Source organism: Dermacentor albipictus, chromosome 1 (genome assembly GCF_038994185.2).
Source record: "Dermacentor albipictus isolate Rhodes 1998 colony chromosome 1, USDA_Dalb.pri_finalv2, whole genome shotgun sequence".
Lineage (NCBI taxonomy): Eukaryota > Metazoa > Arthropoda > Arachnida > Ixodida > Ixodidae > Dermacentor > Dermacentor albipictus.
This window is the reverse complement of record NC_091821.1, coordinates 160,102,419-160,119,038: the sequence shown is the minus strand read 5'-3', so window position 1 is coordinate 160,119,038 and position 16,620 is coordinate 160,102,419. Positions and strand designations below refer to the sequence as shown.

General features: G+C 46.0%; 2 protein-coding genes across 5 annotated transcripts in view; one reads left to right on the top strand and one right to left on the bottom strand.

Annotated features, from left to right (window-relative positions):
- LOC135911136 (heat shock factor protein-like) overlaps positions 1-1,002 on the top strand; it is a 119,082-nt gene extending 118,080 nt beyond the window's left edge. For all 3 annotated transcript variants that reach the window (XM_065443302.1, XM_065443296.1, XM_065443284.1), the window contains one exon: positions 71-1,002. In XM_065443302.1, coding sequence (XP_065299374.1) covers positions 71-381 — 311 coding nt within the window. In that variant the 3' untranslated portion in view covers positions 382-1,002. The remainder of the gene's footprint in view (positions 1-70) is intronic.
- A 13,312-nt stretch (positions 1,003-14,314) lies between these two features.
- The window catches only part of LOC135911130 (RAB11-binding protein RELCH homolog), a 210,901-nt gene continuing 208,595 nt past the window's right edge, over positions 14,315-16,620 (bottom strand). For both annotated transcript variants that reach the window (XR_010567225.1, XM_065443265.1), the window contains one exon: positions 14,315-14,730. The gene's annotated coding sequence lies outside the window, so the exon portion shown is untranslated. The remainder of the gene's footprint in view (positions 14,731-16,620) is intronic.

Here is a 16,620-nt window from a genome sequence, read left to right as displayed (position 1 = left end):
AAGTTCTTTTTTTTTCTTTTTATCTGCCTTTCTGTTTCTTGAAAGGATTTGCCTTGTTGCTCAAATGCAGGCAACGAGGTGGTGCAGTACACACCAAGCCTCCTTGATCTGGGCATTGAAGACGACTCCTCATTTCAGCCTGTTAATGAGCTTCTTTTGTCCGACGATGAACTCCCAAGCAACTCATCTATGCCAGCTAACGGTGAATCAATCAGCAGGCCTGGCTCCTTGGGTGCTTCCGAGAAGAGTACAAGCTTGTGTTCTGCATCCCCATCACACCTGCAACCCGACAGCACTAAAGCGGTGCAGACTGTGCCCCGGTTAGTTGGAAAGAAAGGAAGTACATCAAGCAAGAAGCGCCGTGGAAATAGCAAAAAGTGAAACTGACTAATATTGAAAGGGAAAGTAACTAGTGAATTAAATTTGTGTTGGACCCAGTCTCGTTAACACCCTTACCAAGTTTTTCACATTACATTGGTCATTGTGAGTGTAGGATACCAACTGCTTCAAGTATTTGGTATCATTGCCTTCTGTTATGACCAGCTCCTGTTAGTAGTACCTTGACATGTAATACCTACATGCATTTTAGATATTCAGTAACTTGTTCTTCTGCACAATGTTTTTCCCATGTTGAAATTGTGTATTTATTAACTGTACACCTATAACTACCCTTTCAACAAATGAGGTTTCTCTGCACCTTTATTGTTTTAACCTCTTGTGATGGCTTCCCTTTTCAGCCGACCCCCTTCATTTCTTTTAAATATACTATTCTTTATTTTTTGTTGTATGTGACATCTTGGTTGACCTAGATTCGCACATGTCAAATATATTGCAAAACCAACACTGAGTGACAGTGTTGGCCAAGAGAAGAATTGAAAAGCATTTCAATTGCTTCTATATTGTTGTACTTCAACATTTTCAGCTGTCTTGTGCACATTGTACACCATTGTAGTGGAAAACCACACAAGTTTAGAGATAAATAAAGTGTTTCTGTTGACCATGTTTTTGCTTTCTTGCATGTACTTTTAGTTATAGCTCGGGCTGTGAAATTATCAACTGGCTAGCTACATGCTGGTAAGACTTTCCAGAACTTGTACCGCACTCAGTGTGCAGTACAACTTGTGTACAGTGAGTTGCTTTTTGAGATTGTGTGCTTGGCCTACCAACTATCATAACCGTTTTATGGAGTAATTTGGTGATCCTGTACAGTTTATTCGACTTATAACAATACCGGTTTTAAAAATATGTTTGATATAATAACGAGCAGCATTCTTCTGGAAAAAAAAAAATTCAAGTTGCCGTTCCCCCCTGTACCGCGCAGACCTTGTCAATGGTGCGGCCGTCGGCGCAGGCGACGGCTACGTTCACACTTGGGAAACCGCAAGCGGACGGAAAAGCCAAAGCGGCCGGATAATCATTTTCGCGCATGTACAAAACGTTCACATTTGTTTCGCCACTGCAGCGGAAACCACGTCCGCTTTCGCCCACATCCATCTAGTTTGCGTAGGTTTGTCCGCCTGGTGGCACTGTTCATCACACTATTTCAAAACATACGTTCATTCATTGACCCATCAGTTGCTAAAAACTACCATTTCGCGCAACTGCACGTGTCGTTTCTAACTTTCGTCTACCATGGAAGATAAAGAAGACATAGTTTCGATAGCTTTAGCTTGTTGCTTTTCCTAAAAATAGACCATGAGCAACGGAAAATGTTAAATTTTACGACCGGATGTTTACATGCGATTGCAGCTTCCGGTAAAGCGGAACGTCTTTCCGCTTCGCCTGGGCGGAAAAATCGGTCCGAGACCGATTTTTTCGCCGCCTGGTTTTCCGCCCTTTTCTCCGCCTAGGCGGGCGGATTTTGTCAAGTTTTTTCCGCTTCCGCCTGCTCCAAGACCAAGTGTGAACGCAGCCTTATTTCGGAGAAGCGGAAGCGAGACCGGAGACAGAAGGAAGCGCGCAGGCGTGGACGGCAGCTCACGTTTCTAAAGCGAAGCATTCATTGCCTTTTTCATTCCTGCATTGAGCGTTGGCGTCACCGAGCGAGTGAGCACAGCGGGGGATGAAACACTGCAAGAACAAAGAGATCGCGAGGAGGAAAGCAGAGAAGGAGAGTATGACAAAAGGGTGAGGAGGAAAGGAGTGCTGCATGGCGTGCGTCACGGCGGCGACCACGAGACGTTCATTTGAAGGATCACCAGCCAGCCGTTTGTGCGCAGGCATGAGTAAGAGCTGGCGTGAGAGAAAATCTAGGGGCTTTTGCCCCTTGAATATGTTTCTCTGCCTAGACACTATATTCGGTGGACGCGCTGCAGCAAACAGCATGCGGCGAGCGTGTCCACCGATATCATATATGGAAACAAAGCACTGGCGTGTGTTACGGATCGACTGTGCATGCGCTACTTCGCTTGCGCCGCTGCCATGAGAGAATGCGCTCCACGTGTTCCCGTGATCGCGCTTTTTTCATAGCGAAAAATTCAGCAAGAGGGGACACTCGATGAAAATTAAGAACAGGAAACATGTCACGTTTAGTGTTCACCACATCCGTTAGCTGACGCGAGCATCGGCAAAAAAAAAAATGAACTTACAGATGTTTTATTTCGTTTTTTATTTTTCCTGCTCTCCCAAAGGTATGTACCCCGCAGGACCTATCCCCACCGCGTTCTTCATGCACAAGTGATGGAGGGAGACAAGAGGGACAGTAATCACCCCACCACATCACCCTGCGCCTGCGCGCGTAGCCATTTCGATACAGCTGCCAGAGCGCTTCATTCATAGCGCTGACCAGGTTCACGAGGGTGCATGGGGGAAAGGGAGGTTGAAAGACGGAAAGTTGGGCTGAAAAAAAGTGGAAGTGCGCTGTGCAAAAGAAGGGCAAGGACGAGTGGGTGTTGACATGGACAAGCGCAAACTTTCAACTAAATTTTCTTTCAGTCAGGGGCGTCTATACAAGGAGCTTACTACACATGCACAAACAAGCAAATCTATAAATATATTAGAATAGGAGCATGATTGTTACGTCGCCACAACATGCCATGCATGCATGTCGCTGCTTAAGAAAAGTTTCACTGATATGTATGCGCTCCATTATTGGCACGCGCGAGGAAAGCAGAGACGAGGCGTGGGGCTTGGAGTCTCGGTGCCAACTGATCTTTATTCTTTGTGCGCCGGCCCTCTCTCGGCGGCCGGCTGGCTACGGTCGACTGCGGTCGGCTCTGTTCCGCGCTGGCAGCAGTGATGGCCTTTTTTCTACTCCGAGCAGCAACCCGCGGCGGCGCGATTTCGTGATGGATCCTGCTGGGCACGCGTCTAAATGACGCGCGCGTCCCACCATCCGCGCGTCAATCGCGCCTGAAATCACGCCATGCGGTTCCGCCCTAAGGTGTTCAAAACGCGCGCGCCCAAAACCGAAACCGGAAGAAGTCAACAACATCCGCTTGGTGTGCTACAGTCAATTCGGCCGCTGGGCTCTATGGGAGTGTCCGCTCTTGTTGAAATTTATTACTGTATGCTAGTAGTGTTCTTTAAAACTGATGGTAGCGCTAAAAAGGAACGGACACACGAAGAAAAGACGACACGACGACGAGGAAACGCTACTGACAACTGGTTTTATTTTTCGCAAGAATTCTATATTTAAAAGAAGCACAACACATGCGCACAACCGAACTACACCAGCCTTCTTTATCGCCATATCAAAAACAATGTCATGCACGCGAAGCGAGATGATAAAACTCCCGAGCAGCAAGAAGTGAATACAAGACCAATTGAAGAAAAGCCATACCGTTATGGTTTTTCAAATTTCCCCAGAAGTGTGCGCTCAGCCGAGTACAAATTAATTGAAGCATCGCTGATGCACAGACCCGCCTTTTCTTGTATGTGGAAAGCTTCCAGCAAAACTCTAGCTTTTGCACTCGCACTTCTGCCCAGAACCTTTGCTTCTTTAAACCGTGGCACGCACTCGCAAACTATCACATGAGAAACTAAATTCGCAAGTTTGTCTTCTTCGTGTGTCCGTTCCTTTTTAGCGCTACCATCAGTTTTAAAGAATGCATCACCAACTAGCCCAGCACCAAGTTTTATAGTAGTGTTGTTCGCGAAGCAGCGGCGCGGCATCTTTGATCCCCTTCGTCCGACCTCGGCGATGTTTTTTAACTACGGATGCGCCTGCTTTCCCCGCTTCTGTCACGGCTGTCTGGCCGATACCACGATGTAAGATATCTACTATTTAGGTGCAAACGCGCGCATCGATGGCAGCGGATACCTATCAGCGGTACGACACAACTTAAGACAGAAGATGCAAGATGTTTCATTGGTTCGATGTCCCGTTGGCATGGCAATGGCGCTTCGCGGAAAATCCGAAGTGACTAAGTGACGCGCGAAAGTATAATTATTTATAGGTCACCATGGTGAGGGGAGATGGTGGGGGACAGGGCATCGCCGGGCTAATGAGCAGATACGGCGACGCGTCGCCGCCTGCAGACGCCGTTGTCTGGTTGTTTGTATTATGCGCGCGTTCCTTGTACGCGCAAACCACCGCCTGCGTTCTAACTGAAGTTGCGTCGTCGCATCAATAGGTATCCGCTGCCGTCACCGGGCCGATGGAAGCGCGCCGTTGCAAGTTTAGCTGGTCGATCGTGTCTCAGCAAGCCGAGAAGATTCCCCACCTGAAGAGTACATATCTTGCACCGTGGCCGATACACACCACTCGCGCTTTCTGCGGAGCGGGGCGTTTCCGGCACAGCGTGCTATCGTCGGCAGAATACCACGTTCGAAGAAGCGCTACTTATTGCCAGGCTTCCACGCTTCTATGCTCAGATATTTCCACGGCGTTATCGCGCCTCCCTATTGGCGGACACAGACGTTGTTTGGGAAGCCTTACACTGTGAAAGTGACGAGGCAACCTAAAGTTTGCCCGCGCGGCACCAGTGCCGAATGCTCCCCTAGCGGACCGATGGAAGTTTCGAGGGTCGTCGCTGCGCTAGCGCGCGCCCGTGTTCTGTACGGCGGGAGCGACCGTGCGCGTGGTTTTTGCGATGCCGAGTGCGACCTCATCAGCCAGGAAAGGTGGCACGCAATACTGATATATATGTGTTGTCGATTGCCACAGCAGCCTCGAAAACATGAAAGGTCGTACGCCGCCCGTGAAGTTCTACAGATTTCCTGGGAAGTGGTACGAGAAGGACAGACGACAAGCATGGATAACTGCCGTGCGCGGCCGAGTCAAGTAAGTCTCATACTTTCGCATTCGCGTGTAATATCTTGAAAGCGGAATAGTCATATGCCTGTTTTTAGTGCACGGCCTTTTGTTTAGTCGTGTCGCGTTGTTGAATTGTGGTGGCATCCGCCGTTTGTTAGCGGTAAATGCATGCGTGTTGCGCCGCTAAGTTCTACGACGCGTGCTCGATTCCCAGCCACGGCGGCCGCATTTCGATAGGGCCAAAATGCAAGAACACCCTTGTTACCGTGTGCTTTGATTTCTGTGCACTTAAAGAACCCCCAGAGGTTAAAATTATTCCCGAGACTCCCCATTACAGCGGGCGTCATAATGGTTTCATGGTTTTGGCACTTAGAACCCCCGAATTTATTTGATTGCTCTGTGATTTCCCTCGCGATCGGCATGGACGAGCTCAAGAGAATTATTTATCTTTTCCAAACGCTGCAACTTAAATTACTAGTTGTGCAGGTAACGAAAGGGGCTGCGCGCTACTTTTGTGTGGTAGCAGACCGTATTTAATGCAAGCCGCGGTCGTCGCGTGCGTCGGGAAGCGGCAGATCGGAAAGCAGCCGCTCGAGACGTGCGCGTTATGTTTGTTGTTTGCCCATGCTTTCTAAGTATCTAAGTGTGCAAGTATCATAACTTTTAGTGGTACCACTCTTTAATATATGCACACAATCACAGGAATGTTACCTTTGGAAACATATTATTGGGAGTAATTTAATCCCCACAACAAATAGGCACACATACTGTTTCATTTATATGCGATGCAGATGGAAGCCACGCCAAACAGACCAATGGCAATCACAACAGCCTTCTCAGCAGTCAGCACCACCGGGACATGTGCTTTCGTACTGCAGCGACACAGCTCTTGAGCAGCAGCAAGACACGTGTGAAACAGACTCCAGAACATGCCTTTGTGAAGTGACGAAAACCGTCAAGAAGCAGCCCAATGGATCTGCAGTCATCGAGTAGTATGACAACAGAAGTTCCTGCTGCCAGTGTGACTTATGTTGTAATTGAAATAAAAGTGGCTAAATTTCTGAACATGGTGCGTAACTCTAACTCGACGTCGTCTACGATCTTGTCGGACACCTGTGACACGCACTTGGCTTTCACTCTCACATCACCGTCCACAACTTGTTCAACGCCGTACACGTTCGGAAGCAGACGCTCCCATACCGTGAGGTTGCTGCCACGAAAAAAAGCTGTCGGCGTCGGCAACCTTCTTGAAACCGCACGGCAATCTTTGCATCGCTGTTGCCGCAAGCAGGCGATCTGCCGCCGTCGAAAGCGGAGCCAACGGAGCGCCGTGAGAACGAGCAGCGAAGAAAAGTGCGGACGGCACAACGTAAACAAAGCGGAAACTACGCCACAACGCGACCGCGCTGCTTGGCGTTTCCACATTAAGGCCATATTAAGGCGCTGTCAGGAGGCGCAGTAGCGCCGCCTGGCCAGCGCTGTTCTCGTCTATTGCCGCTTAGTCTTCTGCAAGCATGCCGCCAGCTGGACAGAGCGCGAAACGAACAAAGATCTCCGATCGCGCCCCTGGTGACAACGAACGCAAATTACGATAATCGGCCCACGCGCCGGTGCGCAGCGAGCGAACACGCAGGCCAGCGAGATAGGACGGACGCGCATGCGCACTGCGACACTCTTGACAGCAAGCACCGAGCCGCCAGATGGCGCGCGCATGCACACGGCCACCAGCTTACCAGCAAGTATGCGGCCTGTAGGGTGGACAACACAACAAAGGTCAAGCGGAAAGTCAGAGAAGCTGAATTAATCTCATGGGTGGCGGCAATGGAAAAGAAACCTGCCATGAGTAACTACTTAAGAGGAAAAAACGAAATCAGGAAAGAAACCATTTATGATAACTCAAAGGGAAGCTCATTACTTTTCGAAGCGAGATCAGGATGCCTTAAAACACGCACCTATAAAGCGAGATATAAAAAGGAAGAAGAAGCATGTGCTTGCTGTGGTAAAGCTAGGGAAACTACGGAGCATGTTTTATTAGAATGTGAAGACGTCTACCCAGCGGTCGATTTAGGCACCACTGGCCTCCTTGAAGCCCTTGGGTTCAGAGGGAGCAGTGGTAAAGCAAACATGTCCGCAATAGACATTAGTAAGAGGCGACTGAAGGATTGGTGGAAGAAAAGTAGGGAAACGACAAAAGACGGAGACGTACAAAAGCACAGTTCGCAATAGGGGATCAGAAAATTTGGGCGTGGTAGTTCATAGTGTTTTTTTTTCTTTTTTCATTATTTAACCTAGGTAGAATATTAGGCAGTATAGTAGCAAGAGCTTGGTGGCGCAACCCACCGCCCTGTTCCAAAGGGGACGCTCATAACATCCATCCATCCATCCACAGGCTCGCATGGTCTCCAAATTTATGAACGCAACTGTACTTCCAGGCAATGTTCGTGGTTTATAGGGCTTTTCCGAGCGGCGCGGCCAGCTCAGTTTCTTGCAACAAGACTGTTGTGCGCACATCCACAAGAAAGCTGTGGTTGCCGGGAAGCATGACAAGCATCCAGGGATCTTTGAAATCTATCGCCTTCCACTCTTAAAGGCGAAGCTTAAGCGCTCTCCAAATTTTTGCACTCCTTTGTGCTTAGGCCTAGGCTAGAGTGTACTAGCATAAGGTTGAGGTTGAATACTACAAACGGCTGAGGCAGCACATGCTTTGCGGTGAGGCGCGCGACGGTGAAAAATACTGTGGCAGCGCTAAGATCGAAGTGAATTGGGCCGCATCAAGGTCGCGCCATTGGAAACTTCGCGCACTGCTGTATGCGTTAAGACTGCTCAAACAATGTTTATAATTGCATATGACATGTATTTACCCCTTCGGCGTAGACGGTTTTCTTTTTCTTCTTTATTTCATTTTATTTACGTTTAGTGACACTCAGTAATTCTGCCTGCATTGCGGATGTAGTGTTGGTTTTCATTCTACTACGTTACTGTAGGGTTCCCTTTCGAGGACAAATATTTTTCTTGTTCTTCAAGCAGCATGTATCTCTCGTGTGTATTTTTGCACATACAGTTTTTCATCTGTAGGTGTTGCGAAACACAGGCAGAAAAACATGTGAACTTCATGCTTGCCGCTTCAAACAAAACATATCTGCCCCATCAGGCACCCTGTACTCAGATGTACGCAAAGTATTCCTACAGAAAAAGAAAGAAAAAACTGCAATGCAGCATTCCATTCATGTTTCCATGTTCCTCAGGTAACACAATGCGGAGCAATTGTTACAGGTCCTTTTATTGCGGTCGGACCTCAGGCGCCGAAAACAGTTTTAAGTAGCCATTATATATGCTAATATTTGAGCCGTAGGCCGTGTGAAATTTTTTGTCCAGTCCATGCTTAACAAAAAAAAAAAAGGCGGCGCGGTAGCTAATTGGTAGTTACATAGTGGATATGGCGTTGCACTGCTTAACTTGAGCTCATGGGTTCAAACCAGGTTGCGGAAATCAATCAGAACAAAATGGAAAAACACTCGTGTACTACTGTTTAGGTGCGCGTTAAATTACCCCAGGTGGTTAGAACTGAAAACTGGGGGCTTCATAATCATATTGCCAGACGTAAAATGCCATAATTTGTTTAATTAGAAAAAGAACAAAGTAGCTACGTGATTCGGCTTTTTTCAGGGGTGTAAACTAAAGAAATTATTCTAGAGTCTGATTTTTGAGAAAAACATGCTGCGCTTATCTTATATTTCAACACTAGATTTAATGCCATTCCCAACTGTACGTCCACACAACTAAGCAGTTTCTTAATTAAAAGCGGCTGCTTGCTGTTATCCGGTGCACTATAATAAGGACAATAATGAACGAATAAAGGAACGGCATGCCTCACACATACACGTCCCAATTTTCTAGATCTGCCGTGTTCGTTGAAGTGTGGTATCACATTGGGCGCCCAGTTTTATTGAGTTGCAGACATGGTGAGGCTGCCAAAAAAATGTTTTCCTTGCTTGAATCAAGTTATCAGATTTACAGGCTGCCACAAAACGGGGCATTTATTGAATGACAGCTTAGGAACTTGTTCAGCAGAACCGATTAGCACCCGTGCGTTAATTCTCTCAGGAACTGGTGCGCCTCTGCACAACAGCCACGACTCTCTAGCAGCACAATCGTTTGGAATAAGATTCCTTACTTGCATCAGCCCCTCATCTTCGAGACTTCAAAAGTGCCGTTATGCGTTACATTCGAACAGAAACGGCTACTCATTAGACAGTTTTAGTTAAGCGTACGCTATACCATTGTGTACGCTATAATAAAGCGGGTCGTTACTGCGCAGGACGCTAAACGACCCATAGCGTATTGCGCACGAGCTCTACCACTGGAAAAGCTGGTGCTACCGTCGGCGTGATGTGGCATGAGGGATCACGTGGACACAGAGGCTGCGTCGGCTGCTTCGGAAGCACCAAACCAAGCTGAAAACGAAAGTTTAATGTCCCATCTGCGCTGCGGTTCTGATTAAGCGGTGAGGCTTTTCCACCTCGGGTGTCTGCTTGACAACATTTGAAAGCACTATAATATGTAGTGGCTGCCTTTGGAGGTGTGCAGCATGGTAGGCTACGGTTCGGTGCAGCAGTACCGGACGTATGTAACGCAGCCCAGTGTCAGCCTTATTCACATGTAGAAGCAGGAAAAGAAGCTGCATGAAGCTTGGCTCGAGAAACTTAGAACCGGCAAACAGCCATCGGCTACAACTCGGGTATGCAGCAAGCACAGACGTGACGAAGATTTCTGCTATGGCTCCGGGACTGCCATGTTCGGCGAGTAGCAGAAAATGCGCAGCAAGACACTCGCCTACTGATGCGAAAAACGTGGCGGCGGTGCCGGCTGCCCGCTTCAAATTGAATTTGGCATTGCTTTTGTAAAATTCACTTTGTTCGTAGCAAATGACTGTGTAAACGGCTTTCGCTTAGTCTCAGGCCGCTTTGATGACAGAGTATTGTAGAGAACCTTGCAGTTTTCGATATCACGTCTCGTTTCGAATGAGTGAAAGCCCAACGAAAGAAACGTTCGACATGTCAGCGCCACCTATCGCTCCAGTTAGGAGATAGCCACAACGACGGCATATGGCCTCTGAAATCCGAATATCTCGCAGGGCAACTAAAATTGTAACAAACGTGCGCTGCTTAGTGTACGCTATACTACAGCGTAGAGCGTACGCAATAGCTGCGTACAACTGTCTATTAAAGCAAAGCTTTCTTTGCCTTTTCCTTCGATTTTCCCCCTGCTGCTGCTGCTTCTGTAAATGCTGCTCTGAAGTGCGTCTTCTGAACCACCCCTCTGCATCGGGGGTGGTTCAGAGTGTATACACACGTGGAAGGAGCGTGGCAGAGAAGAAAAGAGATGCGAGGAACTCGTTTGGACCACACCGTGTCAAATGCGCACAATGTCCTTTCGAGCTCCCGAGTCACCATCAAATTTACATACCCCAGACGTAAACATTGGATGGTAACCCGAAGCGTTGTTTGAAAATCCCAACCAAACACAGTCCTCATTTAAAGGAGCTCACTCTTTGTTTTCAAAGCGAATAGCACAGCCTACATTGAGCACTTTTTCTCATCTAATTGGCTGACACAAGGTGAGGAGCACGCTCAAGTGGAGAGGGTTTCGGTGGGGCCGAGCAGCACAGTGAAATCAGATAACCAGATCAGAGGTGCGGTGCCGGCGTCTGTGATTGGTTCACTTCCCCTTACTTAGCTTGTGGTTGCTGTCGAAAATCACGGTGGCATACAATGGAAAGTTAAAAGTGCCACTAAAACGAATCCTCCGCAAAGAAGAGTTGGCAGAGCAATGCGTTATAAAGGGTTCGATAACATTATACTGCCACGCAAAAATTTGTGTTATACGCAAATAAACCGATGCTCCCCGGCAGCTCCGACTTGTCAGTGCCAGAGCGATCGGTGGGCAGCCATCATCTATTCCTTTCAGAACCGGGCACTGCCCGGCTATTCAGAAAAAAATGGTTTTGTTCGGCACATTAATGCGCCTTTAACGCATCCGTGTCACTTCGACACGGTGAGTTTTCGCACTTGTATGACATTGCGTGACATACAGGTGAAGTGAGCATAGCCAAAAAACGCTTGACCAATAGCAGAGGGCTAATAGCAAAAAAAAAAGATTTCGAATCATAAATATTTTTCTTTCGCTTGGTCTAATCATGCAATCAGTTGCACATATCATATCGAATGAGGAGTTTTCGCGACATCGCGTGACAGACAGGTGAAGTGCAGGTGGTCCGAAATTTTTTTTACCAATTGTGTAGGGCTGATTGCAGAATTGGAATAAAAAAGTTTGAAATAGCTTTACGTTATAGCGCCCCATGTCACAGCAACAATTCTTGATTGCAATTAAAAATTTTGGTCCGGAAGAATGACCGAAAGCCAAAGCGATTTGAACCGTTGCTGCCCTCTACTCGCACAACTAGCGGAGTCAAAATGCCACAGTACGGTCGGGATTCTTCTGACAAATGGGCTACCTAAGTATACGCCTGAGCTAAAGCACTCAACTGCTTACAATTTGCTACTACAAAAATGTTACCAATCAAGACACTTGCCCAAACAGCCTGCGCACGGTCATACACATAGGCATATTTACTGGGGGGGGGGCAACCCCTCTCCTTCCCCCCCCCCAAACATACACACTTTTGAAAGCGGGCACTCTCGGCTGCACGCTGGGAAATTCAACACAACAGCTGAGGCCAAACTTTTTTTTGAATATCTTGCCAACATAAGTAATGCTTTTCTTTATTACATATCCCCTGCTTGAGTAAGGAGGATTGTCTTTCGTGCCTTACTGCGACGCGCTGTAGCGGAAGACGCGCGGGATGCGCCATACGGGCAGTTCCCACCGTAATAAATTTCAGCTTGCGCTTCTTGCAACATGCCCAGTTTCTTCGAACCGCCTAGTCATATTTCAAAACAGAAAACCAGATTGCCATATTTAACCTAAAGGAGAGTGGTGGGGTCTGGACAAATTATATTGCAATCAGCCGCACCCAACATTTGCACGCCTTACGACATAAAATTCTAAAAAAAATCAAATCATGGGGTTTTACATGCCAAAACTATGTTCTGATGACGAGGCATGCCATAGTGAGGGACTCCGGAATAATTTGAACTACTTGGGGTTCTTTAACATGCACCTAAATCGAAGTACATGGGTATTCTTGCATTTTGTCCTCACCGAACTTGCAGGAAATTGTTTAATAATCAAATACCGGAACTATTGACTTTTTTTTTCTCCAGAGATTGTCAACTCGTCACTGCCTTATCGCCAATGACGAGTCACACTTGTTCAGCCTGATGTTATACTCCTCCCACTGTCAAAGATGAGTTGCAGTTGGTAATTGGCTTTGGGTTCAATATTCAACACTAGAGGGCGGTAGAAGTCCAGAAAAAATTCGAAAAAACACGTAATCAAGAATCAAGTTATATATTTTCAGAATCAGAATGACAGAAAACTTCATTGCTACATTTAAAAATTGGGAAATTTGGTATGCTTTTTCGGAATTATCTTTTGAAGGGGGATGGGGGTATTAAAGGGGTTAATCCAGGACTGTTCTGGAGGTTGAAACCTTCACAATGCAATGTACCACAAGGCAAAAGGCGACAGCGCAAATGTAGAACTTTGCTGCCTTGTAGACATGCCTTCGTAACATGAACAGAGCTGTGCGTGTAAGGGAATGGCTGGGTCCACTGGCATGTTCTGTAACGTGACAGCTTTGAGACATCTGAAGGTTTAGACAAAGTTAAGGAAATAGTCAGATGATGTGGTGCTGCGCTCGTGAAGGTCAGCTCACCTCTTTTCCCACAGCCCTTTCCTTCTGTAATGGCTGCATGAGGGTTCTGGCGCCACTACAGATGTACAGGTTAACAGCTCTGTTCTCGATAGAATTAAGCAGTGACACAAAACACTCTACCTAAATATCCTCACTGACAAAATTACACACCTTGAAGTGCATCATTCCTTTAATAAAGTGAATAGCTTTCCAGAAGCATTCAGCTATTCACTTACAATGACAGCCATCATTGATGGTTTCTGTACAATTTTTTTTTCTGAAAGAGACTCAACCTACATTATTGTTTTCGTGGTACACTTTGTAATCCACTTCCAGTATAGGCCTATACGCAAGGCTCACAGTATTCATCAAAAGAAAAAAATTAAAAATACTCAGAAGGCTGAGTATTATAAAACAATGCCATAAATACAGAAGTAGAGAACAAAAATTTACGAATGAGAAAAGGAAAATGAGTTCAAAGACAATTTCTATTCTCTCTAAGCAATTAAGTTTTTGTGTCTTTATTTCAACAAACTAACTATGTCAAACTTATGCACCCCTAATACATTAACAAAAATATGGAGGGCCTCATTTATGGTACACTTCCTAGGCCACACTACATATGTGCTGGTGTGCACACTTGCAAAAACTTCTGGATGTTCTATTTTAGCAATGTACAAAGAGAATGATTAAAGATAGACAGAAAAACTGCTTGAGACTGCCTGCAACGCAATGTGTTTATTTCCATTGGATGGTGTATTGGCCAAATACTACATGCAAATATAAGAGAGAATAATGTAGGGAAGCTTACAGAAGCCCCAGGAAGGGGAGCTCTGGTGGGGCTAGTCTCTAGACCCCCACCCCCCTTGACCCCAGCAAGGAGATTTAATAATGTTTTCTCTCTCTCTCTCAGTTACAGAAGCCACAGCATATATGTCCAATGGAGAGAGCTAGATAGCATCAAATTCTCATTTAACTGTAGGGAATGTAATGCAGAACAATGATAGCGCTCTAAGATGTACACGTGCATGTGTTTGGAGGACACTGCACTTGTGATTTTGGCACTCAGCACCAATGACCACATTAATGAGCCAGCAACATATATGAGTAAAAGCTTTCTGTAGCTTTCCAGTATTGCACTCATAATGTAATAAAATGTGTTTCATAATTGGGTATTCCATGAGACATTTATGATGACTGCAAAGATAAAGGATAATGTTAATGCAGTACTGCAACTTTCACAATACATAAAGGTCTACACTGTACAAATTGAAGTTTACATTGAATGCCCATGGGACAAGTTGCTTTGTAAGATATGCAATTTATTCTTGTGGCTTAGACCCCACAGACTTCAGTTTACACAAGTGTATTTACAATGAGTCCTTATGGACTTGCATCATGAAAAAATCACAAGCTCAAAGGACCTTTCTTCAATAAAAGCCATCCAAAAATATGTAGTATTGTATGTACAAAATCTCTCTTCAGCATAAAAGATAAAATCCATGGCAGAAACCGCCTTAAAAACAAAGATTACTGTTTTATGCGACACTGTATATCATTTGACCCATCCAACATATCCTAATGGGTCCATTGTATAGCATTATGTAAAAACATAAAGCACATCTTTCCTCTGGTCATGACTAGATGCGATGCAGACTGGTGTCCTTCCAGTACCTTTTACACTGTAGACTGTTTAAAAGTTCCAGCTTGGGCTCACCTGCATAGAGAAACACATAATGATAAACTGGGGCTAGCTATTCATAAGGTTCAACACACATATACAGTAGAACCTCGTTGATACGTTCCCGTTACGTACGTTTTCGTGGCGCCAACGTTCGCAATCGAGAACTAAAAACAATGACCCAATTGAGTTACGCAAATTTTTTACCGATTCATACGTTTCCGGAAAACATGATTTTTCGGTACCAACATTCAGTACGTGGCCAAACTGCGATCGTATGATACGTTTTCCGACCGCTAGATCTCATGTAAACAATAATATGCGTAAGGCGTGCGCGATCGAGAACAGCATATAGCTGCCCGCTGCGGCAGCTTCACCGCAATATTCGTCCGCCCGTCTCACGTGAAAACGCCGGCGCGCACTCAGTTTCTTCTTTCTGTACCAGCAAATCTTCTCCGGCATCGTTGCACGCAGAATTCACAACTATCACCGCCAATGCTATTACGATATCTTCGCCTATCTGTTTCACAATGCATGGTGCCGTCGGAAGCGTAGCACACTTGCCATAGGCAATAATCGAAACACATCGCCGTTCCATGCTGCAAACTGTGACCGTATACATTTTCCAGCTGCTAGATCCCATGTAAACAAAAGAAGGCGCAAGGTGCGTGCGATCGAGAACGTATATAGCTGCCCGTCTAATGTGAAAACGACGGCGCACACAGTTTTATTCCCATACCAGCAAATCTCCGCCCGGGTCGTCACATGCCACATTCACAGCTATCGCCAACAAACCTATTGCGATAAGCATCTTCACCTATCTGTTTTACAGCGCGTAATGTATAAAGCCATTGGTAGAATACTGCACGCTTTTAGTAGGCGGCGATAATCCTAATACGCCGCTATTCTTTGCTGTAGGCGATGCAATGTGGGCATCATGTTTTGCTTCGATGGCATCCGGCGTCGCCCACCAGCTCGATTTCATTACGGTTTCTTTTCGCTCTCTTAAAACATGCAACAGGAAAACAACAAAATGCGTCTCGGGCCCCCGGAGCACCACCAGCTCTACGTGCATCGGTGTCTCGTGCCGCAATGATCTGCGCGACGCTTCGCATTATGTAGATGTCAACAATAGTTGAGACTGTCACATTTTTTTTCGGATCGTACATTTTCCCGGTTAGTGCGTTTTTCCCCAAAATGTATGAAGGAGGCTCTACTGTATAAGTAGCAAAATTAGTGGGGAACGTGCAAGTGTCTTGCTTAAGCTATGAGCTTTTGCTTAAGTTAGCTATGTCAGCGCCATGTCAGCTGTAGGTGTCGACAGTAGCACTGCAGGCATGAGGAGCAAGGTGAAAGCTGTCTATTGCCTTACTCCACAAGTTTACTCACACACCGCAAACCACTTGGCTTACCTATTCATGCCCAATAAAGGCACCTGTGTTATATGCAGGGTTCACTGTTGATCAGAAACGGCTATGCTGGCCAAAACTGAACCACTATTCTCACTTAAGTTATGAAACGTCCTAATATTTAAATTCCTCTTGTAAATTCCTAATTTATAGAGCTATAAGTCAACTTTATTGAAACAAATTTTGTCTTTTACAAAAGACAAAAATACTTTACGCTGCTCTGAAATGTTCTATAGGTCGCAGCATTTCCTATAAGTTTACAAAGTCATTCAGGAAATTCACTGACAGTCGAATGTACAGTGCTCACGGAATGAAATAGGACACAGAGCATTTAGCAGAACCCTAGATATGTGCAAAGTACACGAAAGCAGCATCTCATGTCACTAGGAATTTGGTCATCAGAAGTGACGAGGACTCTGATGCAGGTGTACGCGCCAGAATTGCGTCTATGTGACACGAACTGCAGCCGGTGGAAACGAAAGTATGCGAATTACTTAGCCCTAAATTGACGCGTTTC